The sequence below is a fragment of the Carcharodon carcharias genome, assembly GCF_017639515.1.
Source record: "Carcharodon carcharias isolate sCarCar2 chromosome 36 unlocalized genomic scaffold, sCarCar2.pri SUPER_36_unloc_1, whole genome shotgun sequence".
Lineage (NCBI taxonomy): Eukaryota > Metazoa > Chordata > Chondrichthyes > Lamniformes > Lamnidae > Carcharodon > Carcharodon carcharias.
Genome location: NW_024470726.1, coordinates 1731528 through 1747659, shown reverse-complemented (window position 1 = coordinate 1747659; position 16132 = coordinate 1731528). Strand labels below are relative to the sequence as shown.

Below are 16132 nucleotides of genomic sequence, written 5' to 3'. Positions count from 1 at the left end.
GAACGTCCCCACTCTGTGCTATAACCGTTCTGCGATTGGGACCAACTGGCTGGCCCTTTCAAAGGGCTGGCAGAGGCATACAGGGCAGAATAGCCTCCTCCTGTGCCATAAGATTCCATAATAACACGCTTCCTTTCGACAGGAGCTGGCGAGGACAAAAGAGGAGCTGGACATGGTGGCAACTGCAAAACAGACCGTGGAGGACATCCTGAGGCAAAAAGACAGGGAGCTGACGGCTCTGAAAGGGGTCCTGAAGGAAGAGGTGTCCAGCCATGATAAAGCGATGGAAGACCTTACAGCCCAGTACCAGAAAGATATGGAACAGCTGAGGAAAAACTTCGATGAGGTATCTCAGGTCAGTGGGAAACATACTTTCCTTTACCCTTTTTTTTAAATTATTGCTGCCTCCTGCCGTGTCTCGCTGCTACGATTGGTAGACTCGCTGGGCTTGAAGACTCAAAGTGGGAAACGTGCAGGCTAATTGCTGGGGTGAAGGGGGGGGTTTGTTTGTCTTACGAGGAAACGTTGGGCAGGTTGGGCATGCGCCCATTGGAGTTTAAAAAGAATGAGAGGCGCCCTTATTGAAACAGATAAGATTCTGAGGGGGCTCGACAGGGTGGGTGCTGAGAGGGTGTCTTCCCTCATGGGCGAATCAAGAACTAGGGGGCACGGTTTAAAAATAGGGGCTCTCCCATTTGAGGCAGAGATGAGGAAGAATTCCTTCTCTTGAGGGTCATTAATCTGTGGAATTCTCTTCCTCAGAGAGCAGTGATGGCCGGCTCATTGAATATATTCAAGGCTGAGTTAGACAGATTTTTGATTGATTGGGGAGTTGAGGGTTATGGGGGACAGACAGGACAGGGGAGTTGAGGCCACATGATCTTACTGAATGGAGGAGCAGGCTTGGGGGTTTGGTGGGTGGGGGAGGGGTGGTGGCAGGGGCCGAGTAGCCTCCTCCTGCTCCTGTTTCTTTGTGAGACCGACTGCACTTGTTTCGCTTAACCCAGTGCCGGGTTTGCAAACTCATTTCAAACATCAGGTTCGTAAGGAGCGGCATGTGGTCAGCTGCACAATTCTGATGATGACTTTTTAAAAACTCCACCTGACAAACCGGTCAGCCGTTAACTGAACTGTGGTTGCTCTCGATGTGGATTCCCTCCAACTCTCTCCCCACGCGCCCCCCCCCCCACTCCGCTGCCGCCCCGCCCCTCCCTGCAGGAGACATCGCGCTGCTCTGGACAAACAGCAATTCCATTGTTTCGAGCGTAATGTTGCCTGGGAGGCGGGGGTAGATAAGAGACTGTGTGCACATTGTGCTGAGAGAAAATAAAAGTACTGGCAAACGACAGCATCGTTTGGCCCTCCATTTCCACAAAAGACGTTGAATTAGTCAGTCGGGGATGAACAGGGAGAGAATGAAAAGAAAACGGTTTCCTCTTTCTTTTTTAATGAACAAACAAGCCCTTTGAGGGGCACAGTCCGGGCTTCCACTCCAGCGAGCACATCAATTAATGTGTTTCAAACTGTATTGCCACACCGACTGGGCCACTTGAAAAGAAGCTGCCTTTAAAATTTTAACACTCGACCGTTGTGTACGCCACTCAAAACCACAGGGGGCTTTACGAAGGGAGTGGGATAACGGACTTGTGCAAAGCCACTTGGTTCGAGGGTAGTTAGGGGTGGGCAACAAGTGCTGGTCTCACCAGCAGCGTGCACACCACCCCGCCGCGCCCCCCCCCCCCCCCCCCCAGAAAAGAATAAAGAAAAAGTAAACTAGGTGTTTTGATAACAGTAGATAGGGAGAAACTGTTTCCATTGACAGGAGAGCCTGTGACCAGCGGGACACTGATTTAAGATAATTGGCAAGAAAATTCAGGGTAAGGGGCAGTGGTTGGGGTGGGAAAGGATGAGTATTTTTATTTAGGCAGTGAGTTGTTGTGGTCTGGAAGGCACTGCCTGAAAGGGCGGTGGAAGCAAATTCATCAGGAAGTTTCAAAAGGGAGAGAGAATTGGATAAATACTCGAAGGGGGAAAAAATCCTTTGCCTCTGTTGGGGTAAGGGCGGGAGGCTTTGGCAGGTTGAGAAAGGATTAGTAAGACACAGTGGATCCTGGGCTCTATAAATAGAGGTGTAGAGTTCAAAAGCAAGGAGGTTATGGTGAGCCTTTAGTTTGGCCTCAGAAACACAGGAGGTTATGAAGGGAGTGGGCTAACGGGACTTGTGCAAAGATAAATGGAAAACCCCATTTAGTCCGTGCCTGCGCATAGAGCAAAATGGTCTTCCAATGCAGTGTCCGTCTTACCAGCTATTTCCTGGGTTTGTGAGTGGCAGCTCTAAGTGCCTTAGCATCTCCAGATGAGAGAAGGACAGCTGTAATATGTTTTACAGCCAAGCCATTGAGGTTGGTGTCGGGGGTGCAAACTAGATTGACACTGCATTAACAGCACAGAAACGAGCCATTCACTCCAAGCATGGTGTTTATGCTCCACACGAGCCTCCTCCAACCCTCTCTTCATCTACCGCCCCCATCAATGTATCCTTCTATTCCCTTCTCTCGCATGTGTTTATCCAGCAACCCCCCCCCAACCCACCCAATGCATCTCCACTATTCACCTCGTTTCTCCTGAGTTTCCCATTGCATTGATTAGTGACTCTCTTATATTGATATCCACCACCCCCCCCCAGCTCTGGTCTCTTCAAGCCCTCTGCGCACCCCCCCCACCACCACCACCACCACAAGTGGAAACATCTCTCTGTCTGTCCTATCAAACCCTTTCATTATATCAACACTGATAGTACTGCTGATATCAGTAGTGAAGCCCTGTCAGCTGATGTAACAGGGAAGCTTAATTTATATTTCCCCCCCCGACTCTGTTCAGTTCTGGGCACTGTACCACAGGAAGGTTGAATGGGATGCAGTGCCAGTTTTTGACCTGGATTTAAAAAGGTGTAAATTATGTGGACATGTTACATTAGCTTCTATTCCCTTGATCTTGGAAGATTAAGGCTGACCTCACCGTGGTGTTTAAGATGATTTAAAGGGCTTGATGTCCGTGTCATCGTGAAGGCTGCCTATTTCCAGCCTCCCGTGATTTCGCCCCCTGCGTCAACTCATCTGCTCATTCCTGCCTTTGTTACCTCCAGACCCAACTACCCCAACAGCATCCTGCCTGGCCTCCCACATTCTACCTTCCTTAAACTTGAGGTTATCTAAAACCTGCTACCTTTACCCTTACTCACACCAAGTTCTGTTCATCTTTCTCAATACTGTACTCAATACATTTGGCTCCTGGCCAAGCGATGCTTTAATTTTGAAACCCTTGTCCATTGTTGCAAACCCCTCCATGATCTCACGCCCCTCCCTATCTCTGTATCTCCCTCCAGCCTCTACTGTCCCTCTCATCTCTGTAACCTCCTCCAGCCCCTACAACCCTCTCCATTTCTTTTTATTCATTCACGGGATGAGAGCTTCGCTGGCTAGGCCAGCATTTGTTGCCCATCCCTAGTTGCCCTTGAGAAGGTGGCAGTGAGCTGCCGCCTTGAACCGCTGCAGTTCAGTCTATCTCTGTAACCTCCTCCAGCCCCTACATCCCTCCCTATCTGTCACCTCCTCCAGCCCCTACACCCCTCCCTATCTCTCTCACCTCCTCCAGCCCCTATAGCACTCCCAATCTCTGTAACCTCCTCCAGACCCTACACCCCTCCCTATTTCTGTGCTCCTCCAATTCTGGCTTCTTGCACATCCCGATTCCCATCGTTCCACCATTGGTGGCCGTGTCTTCAGCTGCCTGGAATCCCCATCATAAACCTCTCTCCCTCTCCCTCTCTCTCTCTCCCCCCCGCCCTCCCTCCCTCGCTCTCTTTGCTTTACAACACTGCAGTGAAGCACCTTTGCGATGTTTATTTCGCTAAAAGACACGGGATTAATATAAGTTGTTGCAGCGAGGGGAAAAGATTGAATATTTTCTTCGCTTTCCTTGTTAAACCAAGACTCAACAGAATGTGGAGTCTGAGAGACAGAAGATCAACTCAGCAATGCGGAGCCTGCAGAGACAGCTGGAGGAGAACACTGAAGAGAGCACCCACTGGAGAGAGATGTTCCAGAAAAACCGGGAGGAGCTACGCAGCACAAAGCAGGAGTAAATTGGGTTTCATGTTTTCCCTTCGGAGAAAGGAGTCAAATCAGATTTGAAACCTAGTCAATTTTTAAAAAAGGCTGTTTCTACCAATTAGGAACGTAGGAGCAGGCAAAGGCCACTCGGCCCATCGAGCCTGCTTCGCCTTTCGAAAAGATCCTGGCCAATCATCTACGTCAATGCCATTTTTCCCCGCTACCCTCGTATCCCTTAATGTCGTTAGTATCCAGAAACCTACGGATTTTTGTCTTGAATATGTTCAGTGATTGAGCTTCCGCAGCCCTCTGGAGTGGAGAATTCCAAAGATTCACCACCCTCTTGAGCGCAGAAATTCCTCCTCATGACAGTCTTGAATGGCTTACCCCTTATTCTGAGATGATGTCCCCGATTCTAGACTCACCAGCCTGGGAAAACATCCTATCCACATCTACCCTGTCATGTCCTGTAAGAACTATGTAAGTTTCAATGAGATCACTTTTTTTTAATATTCTTCGAAACTCTAGACAGTGCAGACCTAATGGTTCCCCCCCTCCACCCCCACGCTTCTCCTTTCTGAAAGGAGGCACTTTGCCCCCTTGAGGCTGAAGGTTGTGACTGCAAATTCCTCTCCAGGATTTGAGCATAAAATACATCCAGTGAGGTGCTCAGGGTGTGCAGTATTCTCAGACCCGAAAGAAAGGCAAGAAATTGCATTTCTGTAGCACCTTTTACTACCTCATGACGCCTCAAAGCGGTTCACTGCCAATGAACTACTTTTGAAGCGTGGTCACTGTTGTAATATAGAAAGCACAGCAGCCAATTTGTGCACAGCAAGCTCCCACAGACAGCGGTATGAAAATAATGACCTAGTGACATTGTTCAAGGATAAATATTGGCCCCGGGATACCTGGGAGAGCTCTTTGCCACACCCCCCCAGCTCCTCTTCCAAAAGTGGCTGTGGGATCTTTTTTTTTTCTGGGGTAGTGAATCTGTGGAATTCTTCACCACAGAGGGCTATAGAGGCTGGCTCGTTAAGTATATTCAAGGCTGAGATAGACCGATTTTTAATCAGCGAGGGAATCTCAAGGGCTATGGGGGAAAAGACAGGAAAGTGGAGTTGAGGATTATCAGATCAGCCATGGTCTCACTGAATGGCGGAGCAGCCTCGATGGGCCGAATGGCCTACTTCTGCTCCTTGTGGTCTTTTACACAAGTCCACCTGAGAGTTCAGGCTTGAGTCTCGGTTTAACGTCCCAGACAAAAGACCAGTGCCAGCACTGTGGGAGCGCTGCACTGAGTGTCAGCCTGGATTATGGGCTCAAGTCTCTGGAGTGACTGAGGCCGAGAGTGTAACTCGCTGAGCCACGGCGGACACCTGCCCTACTTTGTATCATGTGTTTCCGCCCAGGGGCAGTCCTCCCCCTCGGGTGGATGTTGAGGTGCCTGGGGGAGGGTGGGAGGGATGTGCAAGGGAAAGGCAAGTACGGTGGCTGATCCAGAAGGATGAGACCCAAACCAATCTCTGTATTTTTTTCCACTTGTTCCTAATCCCAGACTGTTACAGATAAAGCTGGAGAAGGAGGAGTTCGATGAGGAGCTGCGGGATTTGCGAGATCGTTACTCAGTGATGCAGGATGAGGTGGACCATGTGAAACGGACCTCCGTGGACACTACAGAGATCCAAGCACTTAAAAAAGTATGTTGCTTTTGGATTCTGATAACCTTTTCTTATGGCAGTTGCTTGTCCCCTGCAAGCATTCCAGATAGCCTCCAGTCACAAGCGTAGTGTGAATGCGCTGTTATGGTCTGAAGCGGATTCCTCGTGGTGCCCTCCTCAATGTCCTGCACCCGTGATATGTAGGCTCGCTGGGTTTCAGATACTCGAAATGGAAACGTGGGCAGAGATGAAGGGATTTGCCTTATGAGGAGAGGTTGGGCCTGTACTCATTGGAGTTTAGAAGGATGAGATGTGAAATCTATAAGATTCTGAGGGGATGTTTCCCCTCGTGGGGGAATCTAGAAAGAGGGGGCACAGTTTAAAAATTAAGGGCCTCCCATTCGAGAACAATTTGGCATTAGTATTGCTGATAAAAAGACATTTTGTCAAAGCTTTGACAAAATGTTTTTTTTTTTTCCAGCAATACTTGAGTTCCGCACTACCAAACGACAATTTGACATTAACAAATTGTGATGCACTTTAAAGCTGTGGGAGCAGCCATCAATATAAGATAGTCACAAAAAAATCCACTCGGGAATCCGGGAGAAACTTCTTTACCCAGAGGCTGGGGAGAATGTGGGACTCGCTCCCACATGGAGTGGTCGAGGTGAATCACAGAGATGCATTGAAGTGGGGGGAAGCTGGATAAACACACGAGGGGGAAAGGGATAGAAGGATAATGTTGGTGGGGCGAGATGAAGAGAGGGTGGGAGGAGGCCCGTGTGGAGCAGAAACACCAGCACGGAGCAGAGGGGGAAGATGGAGACCAGTAATTCTGAAGTTCGTTAGTCTTTGGAATTATTGTCTCCAGAGAGCAGTGGAGGCTGGGTCAATGAACATACTCAGGGTGGAGGTAGACAGATTTTTGTTCGAGAATTATAGGGGGGCTGGGGGGGGGGGGGGGGGGGGGGGGGGGGGGGGGGGGGGGGGGGGGGGGGGGGGGGAGGTGGGGGAGGGGAGAGAGCGAGAGGAGGACTGCAGGCAGGAAAGTGGTGTTGAGGCCACAATCAGATCAGCCATGATCTTGTTGAATGGCGGAGCAGGCTCGAGGGGCTGAATGGCCTCCTTCTTCTGTTTCTATTTCTTAGGCTATTATGTTCTTATCTCCAGATTATTTAAAGGTACCTGTTTTTCACTCGAATTCTTGCTCAGGTACACTTTATTTGGCACCAGCCCTCCCTCCAATATCTAATCCCAATGTGTCCGGTTAGTTTCGTGCCAGAAGACCATTTGGCTCCGGGAGGCATCTCTGCTAAGCCTGAAGTTGGCTATACCCCACCAGCTGAACATTTGGAAGCTGCCACCGGACTCCCCCCCACCCCCGCCAGGTTGTGAGGGAGGGACAAATCGGTCAAGAATTGTGATTACAATACAGCAACTCCCGCCCCAATCCCTGCTGCCAAGTGGGTATCGAGTGTGGATGGGGTTCTCGGGTTTCTGCTTGGCTCCGAAGGCAATGCTGCCAAACAACCTGCTAGCGTTCCCTCCTGGGTGAATAGTGTACTGGTGCATAGTGGACAAGGGAAAGTGAAAGAGAGAGGATTGGGTTCAAGCTGAAGAAAGAGGCTTTGTGCAAGGAAAGGTGGTGCATTTGACATTTAGTATTGAATTGTAAGAATATATTGGTGCCAAACGCTTTGCATGTTAATTTGAAGTTGAGTAAAACAGGTATTTAAAGAAGAAAATGGTGCAAGCTTTCCCCATTCCTGTCTCTTACTTTGCTGCTTCTCCTACTTTCCTGCATTCCCATTGACTTTCCCCCCCCACATATGTACTCTAGATAAATGCCATCCACCTGACAGGCTCTTTTCTTACTCTCTCATGGGATGTGGGCATCGCTGGCTAGGCCAGCATTTATTGCCCATCCCTTGTATTTTAAAAGCCAACCACATTGCTTTGGGGTCTGGAGCCACATGCAGGGCATTAGTGAACCAGATGGTTTTTTTTTACAACAATCAGTTTTGTGGTCATTATTGTTGAATCCATCGGCCGTGGTGGTTTTCGAGCCCAGGCCAGCGGAGCATTACCCTGGCTCTCTAGTCCAGTGACAGTACCACTATGCCATCGGCCCCCTGCCATGTAGCTAATGTTAGGCTTTTGACTCTCCTGGTTAACTCTATTCACGTTTCTCTCCCGTTCCGGCCCCTTGCGCATCCACTGATTCCCGTCGCTCCACCATTGGCGGCTCTACCTTCAGCTGCCTGGGGCCCTGAGCTCTGGAATTCCCTCCCTAAACCTCTCCGCCCCCTCTCTCTCTACTCCTTTTAAGCCGCTCTTTAAAACCGACCTCTTTGACCAGGATTTTAGCCACCTGTCCCTAATATCTCCTTTCATGGCTCAGTGTCAGATTTTGCCCGAGAACGCTCCCTGGGACGTTTACAATGTTAAAGGTGCTATGTAAATGCAAGTTGCTACTGTTGGCATACAGTCTGTGCTTGGAGCAGAGAAACTCTCAGAAACTGAGTGCTTTTACACTGTAGAAGTACTGCCAGCTGCAGACGTGCAAGTCTCTTGCTCTTGGTTTCATTCCCAAATCAGAGCAGCAGGGCGTGGAAGAACAGGCCGTCCGTACACTCACACGTCTAAAGCGTCTACAAGTCTGCTCTGGAGTTACGCCCTTTAATTTTGGAAGGTAATCGCAGGGAGTCAGTCCTGCGTGTTTATGCTCACGGAGCACAGCCCCCAACACACAATATAAATGGCGCAAGGGGCTTGATGAAGCTCTCCCTGAAATAGGCAGAGAGCGCCCTGTGAGCATTTAAACTTTGAGGAATTCAGTAGCCCGGGAATGCTGGACACTGATCTGCGTGCGAGCTTTGATTACAGAGTATTTATTGCAACAGAACTGACCACTCAGCCCATCTGCTCCGTGCCTCCTCCTTCTCCAACCCCCACTTCATCTCACCCCATCAACGTACCCTTCTATTCCGCTCTCCCTCATGTGTTTATCCAACTTCCTCCCTCCGCTTTGGTCCACCTCTGCCATTCACCTCAACCACTCCCCGCTGGAGTGAGTCCCATATTCTCCCCCCGGCTCCCTATGGGAGCGAGTCCCACATTCTGCCCCCGCTCCCCGTGGGAGCGAGTCCCACATTCTCCCCACTCTGAGTAATGAAGTTTCTCCTGAATTCCCCATCGGATTTATTAGTGACTATCTATCATTGGTGCCCCCTCCCCACCACGGTTCTAAACTGCCTCACAGTTTGTTAATACCAAATTTGTTCTGGATGAATCAGTGGAAGTCTCGGAAGTGACTGTAGAGAGACAAAACAACTGCGTTAGATACAAATATACCAGGGACACTGTTGCCGTACAGCATGCGATGCAGAAAAGCTGACCAGGTCCTCTCTGTTTCAGGAGCTGGCTACAGCCAAGAAGGAACTGCAAGAGACAGCCAGTGCCAGTGAGCGCCAGGAAGCCCTCGTACAGCGTAAAGAGCAGGAGTTGAGCGCGCTGAAAGGGACGCTAAGCGAAGAGGCTGCTAGCCACAGCAAAGTACTGGAAAAACTGAAGCAGAGCCATCAGAAGGAAGTGGAAATGCTCAAGAGGAGCTGCGACCTTATGTCAAAGGTGAGTTCAACCTGCTGCCGGTCCCTCATTGCCCTTGAGTGGGCCGCCTTGAGCTGCTGCAGTCCGTCTGGTTGGACTGAAGCAGCGGTTTGGTACAGCTGAGCGGCTTGCTCAGCCGTTTCGGAGGGCAGTTAAGAGTCGACCGTGTTACTGCGGGATTGGAGTCTCACACAGGCCAGACCGGGTAAGGATGACGACGGCTTTCCTTCTCTAAAGGGCGTTCGTGAAGCTCTAAAGAAGAGCCATACGGATTCGAAACGTTAACTATGTCTCTCTCTCTCCCCCACCGATACTGCCGGATCTGCTGAGTTTTTCTAGCATTTTCTGTCTTTGTTTCCGACGTGTAGTATTTTGCTTTTATCTTTATGTTAGTGAACCAAGTGGGCTTTTATGACAATCGATGATAGTTTCATGATCACAATTGCAGAGACGAGCTTTCAATTCTAGGTTTATTAATGGATTGAATTTAAATTTCATCATGGTGGGAGTTGAACCCGTGTCCCCAGAGTATTAGCCTGGGCTTCTGGATTACTAGCCTAGTGACAATACCACCACACCACCGTCAAGGAACCCAAATTCATTGACTACCCAATGCTCCGTTGATAACATTCTTGTCTCAGAGTCAGAAGGTTATGGGGTTGTGCTCCACTCCAGGACCTGGGTACGTAATGCAGGCTATTCCGTGACTGTGCCTGATGGTATTGGTGCTACTGATTCCCTGCTTCTCTGAGGGAAGAGAAGGAGGGAGGGAGGGAGAGAGAGAGAGAGGAGGCAATCCCTCTAATTTTGACTATCAGTAATAGGTATGCTTGAGGTCAGATGTTACCTGTTTCCTGAGCTGTGGCACAGCCAAGGTGGCGTATTGATGGAGCAAAGCAGCCTGTTTTTTTAACCAGTTATTAACGGGGCTATTCCCACTCGGAACACTCTTGCACATTTTTGGAAAATAACTTTGTCCCTCTCCTTCTCTATCCAACCTCCCCCCCCCCCCCCCCCCCCCCCCCCCCCCCCCACTCCCCCAACACCTCAGGACAAACTGAACCTGGAAAATGAAAAGGGAGCGACAGAGCAGGCGAGGAAAGCAGCTGACTCCTCTCTGAAGCAGCTGAAGCAGGATAATGACGACCTGAAGCGGAGGGTTTCCCAAATGGACTTCCAGATGGGAGAGTACAGGGACATGATCGAGGAGCTGAAGTGCTCTGAGTCACGGCTGAGTGACAAGATGGTCCGGTTGGAGGTAATTAGACTTGAGAGGGTTGAGAAACGCATGATGCGGACCAAGTGCGCGCTTGTGTCTCTTTTTATTTCCCCGTAGCTTGTTTTTCCTGGAACAGATTGCCAGCCTGAAGCCAGAGGCTAAAGCTTAGAACTCCGCATCAAGTGTGGCTGACCATTCGAACGTACGGGTTAGGAGCAGGAGTAGGCCTCTCGAGCCTGCTGCGCCATTCAGTATGATCACGCCTGATCTGATTGGGGCCTCATCTTCATGTTCCCGCTACCCCCCCTCCGATAACCTTTGAATCCCTTTTCAGTCAAGACTCTGTCTACCCCTGCCTTTAAAAAAAATATTCAGCGACCCTGCCTCCAGCCCTCTCTGGAGAAGAGAGCTCCGAGGATTCACGACCCTCTGAGGGGGGGTGGGGAAGAGTCCGGGAGTCTCTCCCGCTCTTACTGCCCACCACAGGTGTGTCGGAAGGATTTGCGACCTGTCCGGCCGCCTTGTGAATGCAGCACCAAGTCCTGGAGTGGGACTCGAAACTGGTGTTTCTGGTTCAGAGGCAAGGGCGCTACTCCCTGTGCCGCAGACCACCTAGAGGTAATTCCACACCAAAAACCCGGCCGGCAGCCACAACCGGAGTTGTTTGTGTTCTCCCTCGGGGTGCGCGGGTCTTTTTTTTTTAAAAGTCCCATAAGACCATAAGACACAGGAGCAGAAATTAGGCCATTTGGCCCATTGAGTCTGCTCCGCCATTCAATCATGGCTGATAAGTTTCTCAACCCCATTCTCCCGCCTTCTCCCCGCAACCTTTGATCCCCACCCCTTACCAATCAAGAACTTGTTTATCTCGGTCTTAAATACACTCAATGACCTGAAATCGTTCCCCTTTGCTACACCATCCAATCTTCTTCTGAATCCCAGAGGAGTTTCTCTTCTCCATTCTAATTGGTCATTTTCTCGTTGCTTCCTGGTCAAACGTACAACGCGCCAAACCTTTTCGGATCGCGTTCCTGGAGAGAGAGAGGGGGAGAGAGCTCGAAAGCGGGCGATTGGAAATTTCGAAACTCAGATGGCAGGAATGTTGCGGCGCAGGAGGCGGCCATTCGGCCCATCGTGTCTGCACCGGCTCTCCGAATGAGCAACTCAACCTCGTGCCGTTCCCCCGCCTTCTCCCGGTAACTGTGCACATCCCCCTTCCCTTTCCGGTAACGGGCTGGTTCCCTTTTTGAACGCTTCCATCGGACCTTCCTCTCCCACAGCCCCAGGCAGCGCCTTCCAAACCCTAAACGCTCGCTGCGTTTAAAAAAAAGTTTCTCCTCCCGTCGCTTTTGCTTCTACTAATTACTTTAAACCTGTGCCCTCTCGTTCGCGATCCTTTCACGAGAGGGAACAGTTTCTCCCTCTCTACTCTCTTCCAGACCCCTCGCGATTTTGAACACCCCTATCAAATCTCCTCTCGACTCTCTTTACTCCCTGGAAAACAATCGTAGCTACTCCGGTCTACCTTCAGAACTGAAGCGCCTCATCCCTGGGACCATTCTCGTGATGAGTGGATTTTTGTCGGACAAAGGGGATTAAGAGTAATGGACCCAAGACTGGGGGGGGTTGATGGAGTTAACATCCAGATCAGCCACGATCTAATAGAATGGGCTGCGGAGTGGTGGGGGGGGGGGGCGGAGTGAAGGAAAACGGGCTGGAGGGGCCGAATGGCCTTCTCTTGTCCCGATGTTAAAATGCACCGTGACTCCCTGGAATCTGCTTTTAGGCGGAGCGGAAACAGATGGAACAGACTCTGGGAGAAGCCACAGACCAGGAGCAGGAGACAGCCGTCGCCAAGAGAGTGTTAGAAAATCGCCTGGAGGAAACGCAGGTACGTCACGCCAAGGCGTTCCCCGTCGGAATCCGCTGTGTATCCAGAAGCTTCTGTGCTCTGTGGCAATCACGTTTACTTTCTGCCCTTCACTTCGCGCCAGCGTTTAATGGCTCCCGTTAGGCTTTCCCAGGTCCGTTTCGGGCCTTTGCAATCCCCACCCACCAACTGTTTGAACCCGTTGAAGCAACCCTCTGCACCCCCCCCCCCCCCACCCCGACTTGTGTTACTTTACACCCCTGGCTTTCATGATGCTGCTCAGCGCAGACCCGTCTCCTGCCCCGCTGTGGCGACGGTCGGAAGTTTTGCGGCACAGGAAAGGGGCCACTCGGCCCGTTGTGCCTGGCCCGGCCAACCAGACAAGCCACCCGGCCTCCTCCCGCTTTTCCAGCGTTCGGTCCGTGGCCCTGCAGGTTACGGCACTTGGGGTGCAGGTCCAGACCCCTTATCCTTATCAAAGGAGTTGAGAGTTTCTGCCTCTACTACCCTTTCAGCGAGTTCCAGACCCCTAGAACCCTCTGGGGGTTGGGGGGGACGGTGGGGGGAGAGAGAATTTCCTCATCTCCCCTCTAACCTTTCTACCAATCACTTTAAACCTATGCCCCCTAGTCACTGACCCCTCTGCTAAGGTAATTAGGCCCATCCCATCCACTCTATCCAGGCCCCCCTCACAACTTTGTACATCTCGAATCAAGTCTCCCTCTCAGCCTCCTCTCTTCCAGGGAGAACAACCCCAGCCTACCCGGTCTTTCCTCACAGCTACAACATTCCAGGTCTAACAAGTATCTGTGCGGAGAGAGAAAATAAAGCAGAGTTAACGTTTCGAGTCCGTATCAAACGTTAACTCTTGTTTTTTTTTTTCTCTCCACAGATGCTGTCCGACCTGCTCATTTCTTCCAGCATTTTCTGTTCTTGTTTCAGATTTCCAGCGTCCGCAGTGTTTTGCTTTTTATGTTGGCGTTTTCCAGTCCTGACAGCATCCCTCGTCAGCCTCCTCTGTACCCTCGCTCATGTAGCCACACCCTACCGGTAATGAGGTGACCAGAAGTGCGCACAGTAACTCAGGTTGTGGTCTACCTAATGTTGTATATCATGAGCTAATACAACTTATGCAATGAGTTGTTCGAGGAAGGTTGTGTTTGTCCGTCTCCAAAGGAAATGCTGTCAGGAACTCTAAAACATTAAAACGAGCGGGCAACTGGTCTTAATTTAGCTAAAAAGCAAAATAACTGCGGATCTGAAATGAAAAGAGAAAATGCAGGGAAAACTCGGCAGGCCTTGGCAGTAGCTGTGGAGAGAGAGAGAGAAACAGAGTTCACGTTCCGAGTCCCAGTGACCCTTCTTCGGAGCTTCAGGTTTCAACTGAGCGTAGGGCGCCCGACACTGAGTATTTTTGGGACAGGACCCTTAACGCGGCTGTGGATGAGATACCGTGAATCACGTAAGAGCCGCTTATCGCACGCCACCTCCGCCCCACTGCCGAGCGGATAAGCTGGGGAGATTGTCCTCCGCTCCAGGCTCGCAGGGGCGATGAGTTCCATAACTTTTACAGGGAGCTCAGCATCCTTTCCAGTCCTCGGTGCCAGTGAGAAGCACGTGAGACTGGAACATTCCAGACGTGGGACCTCCTTTAACTGAGGCCTGAGACGCGGCTTAGCAGTGAATAGATTTTTTTAAAAACGCACACTCCTTAGAGCCACTTTTTGGGATGTATCTGTTCGACCTTGCTGGTAAATCTTTTGCACCCTAATGCTGGGGTTCTCTGGTCTGCTGGCAGGTGACATCCGTATTGATTGTACAAGCTGAAGGCGCTCGAGTCATTTGGCTTGTAAGAGTAATATATCTGCAGGGTAGCCCTGTGTCCTGACGTGAGTGACACGCTAACTCTAGGCTGCTTTCTGCCATCAGGACTTTGCTCAACAGGTCCACACTGCAGCAAAGTCCATCTGGTTTAAACGTTGCAGTAAAATGTGAGATTGTCGAGGAGCTGTGGCTCCTTTCGACGATGGGAGGTGCACGCGGGCCTCAACCGGAGGAACATAGGAGCAGGAGTAGGCCATTCAGCCTGTCAAGCCTGCTGCGCCATTCAATGTGATCATGGTTTATCAATGTCTTTTTCCCCGCGCCATCCCCACATCCGTTTAATGTCTTTGGCATTTAGAAATCCGTCAGCCCCTGCTTTAGGCGTTACTTGGTGACTTCCGCAAGGACTTCCACATCTGCAATCATAACCCTTGTTACTTTCGTTTCCTTACCCACTAACCCCCACCCTCCTCCCCCCATCACAATGAAACAGCGGAGTCTGAACCGGCTGACCCAAGACTACCAGGAGTTAAGCGAGCGCTTCCAGGACGAGGCGAGGCAGAAAGATCAGCTGAAGAAGGCGAAGATCGAGTTGGAGGAGCAGAAGAGGTTGCTGGACAAAACGATCGAGAAGTTGCAGAAAGAGGTGAGAAGCCGGACGGGGGGTAACGACGTTTAGAAATAGCCGTTTTCCCCCCCCCTTTTTCCTTATTCGAGTAAACAACGTTGCAGGGCGGTTGCTTCCTCGCCACCAGCCAGCGTGTTTTTTAATTTGCCGATCAACTCTTAGTCAGTTGCACTAGCGAGGTCGCCCATCTCTCGTTGCCCTAAAAGTGGTGGTGGACCTGTTTGCAATTGTTTGCCAAGGCTGAATGCAGTGGGCACTAAGGGCCTGTCGCAGAGTGTGGTACCGGACTAACGTGTAGCCCACTTTTTATTTTTTAGCAGTTAACCAACATGCAAGCTTCCAAAGGCATTCAATACTTCAAAAGGCTAACCTGCTCTGTTTGAACTTGAACTTGAATTTGAACTTGAGCAAGTTGAACTTGCTCCTTGGGAAGTCAAAGATTTTCATCTTGCACTCATCAGGACAGATTCAGAAGAATACCAGTCGTTAGAGGGAACAACAATTTGCGCTGCATGGGAGGAGTGCGCTGATTGGTTGGCAAGTGGACTCTGATTGGTAGAGGTGTTGCCAGTCCCTGGTACATTCTCCATGGCAAGGCCTCTACCAATCAGAGCCCATTTGCCAACCAATCAGCACTCTCTTCTCATGCAGTATAAATTGTCGTTTCCTGTTAAATTGGTATCCTTGCGAATTCGTCCTCATGAGTGCAAGACAAACAGCTTTGACGGCATGCCCCTTTTTATTTGTTGTTTCTCAGCAGCGCTGAAGTTGAACGCGCATGGGCCTCCTCCTTTTCAAGTACTTGAGTTTGAATCAAAAAGAGTGGGAGCCTGGTGGATGATCGGGAAGGAACTTAGTGAACCGTTGGGTTTTGAGTGAAATGAGTTGCTGGTCTGTTTAGGCTGGCTGACGCCTGTACTGTGACTATACCTTTCTTTGCACACCATCCCTGCACCCCCCCCCCCTCAAAAGGCGTAAAATCAGAACGATCCAGCGCAGAAGGAAGCCATTCCTCCCATCCTGCCTGTGCTAACCCTTTTTGAAAGAGCTACGTAATCTGAGAGACAAGAATAGAGGACAATCGGAGGTGGGGGGCGGTGGGGGAGGAATCTGGAAATTCCTTTCCGATTGTTTGGGAGGTGGGGGGGGGTGGAATATGGCGTAATGGTAATATCTCTGGGCTGGTGATCCGGAGGCCGAGGCTTACTC

General features: G+C 50.6%; 1 protein-coding gene and 1 non-coding gene across 2 annotated transcripts in view; both read left to right on the top strand.

Moving 5' to 3' along the window:
• Window positions 1-16132, top strand: part of cgnb (cingulin b) — a 114265-nt gene that overhangs the window by 51457 nt on the left and 46676 nt on the right. Inside the window, exons 9-15 of the mRNA XM_041181560.1 lie at window positions 143-355; window positions 3992-4140; window positions 5671-5812; window positions 9191-9403; window positions 10434-10640; window positions 12388-12492; window positions 14789-14941. Of these exons, the coding sequence (XP_041037494.1) occupies window positions 143-355; window positions 3992-4140; window positions 5671-5812; window positions 9191-9403; window positions 10434-10640; window positions 12388-12492; window positions 14789-14941 (1182 nt within the window). The remainder of the gene's footprint in view (window positions 1-142; window positions 356-3991; window positions 4141-5670; window positions 5813-9190; window positions 9404-10433; window positions 10641-12387; window positions 12493-14788; window positions 14942-16132) is intronic.
• LOC121274390 lies at window positions 14175-14420 on the top strand. The gene has a single exon (XR_005942254.1). It is a non-coding gene; the product is annotated as a small nucleolar RNA SNORA53 (small nucleolar RNA).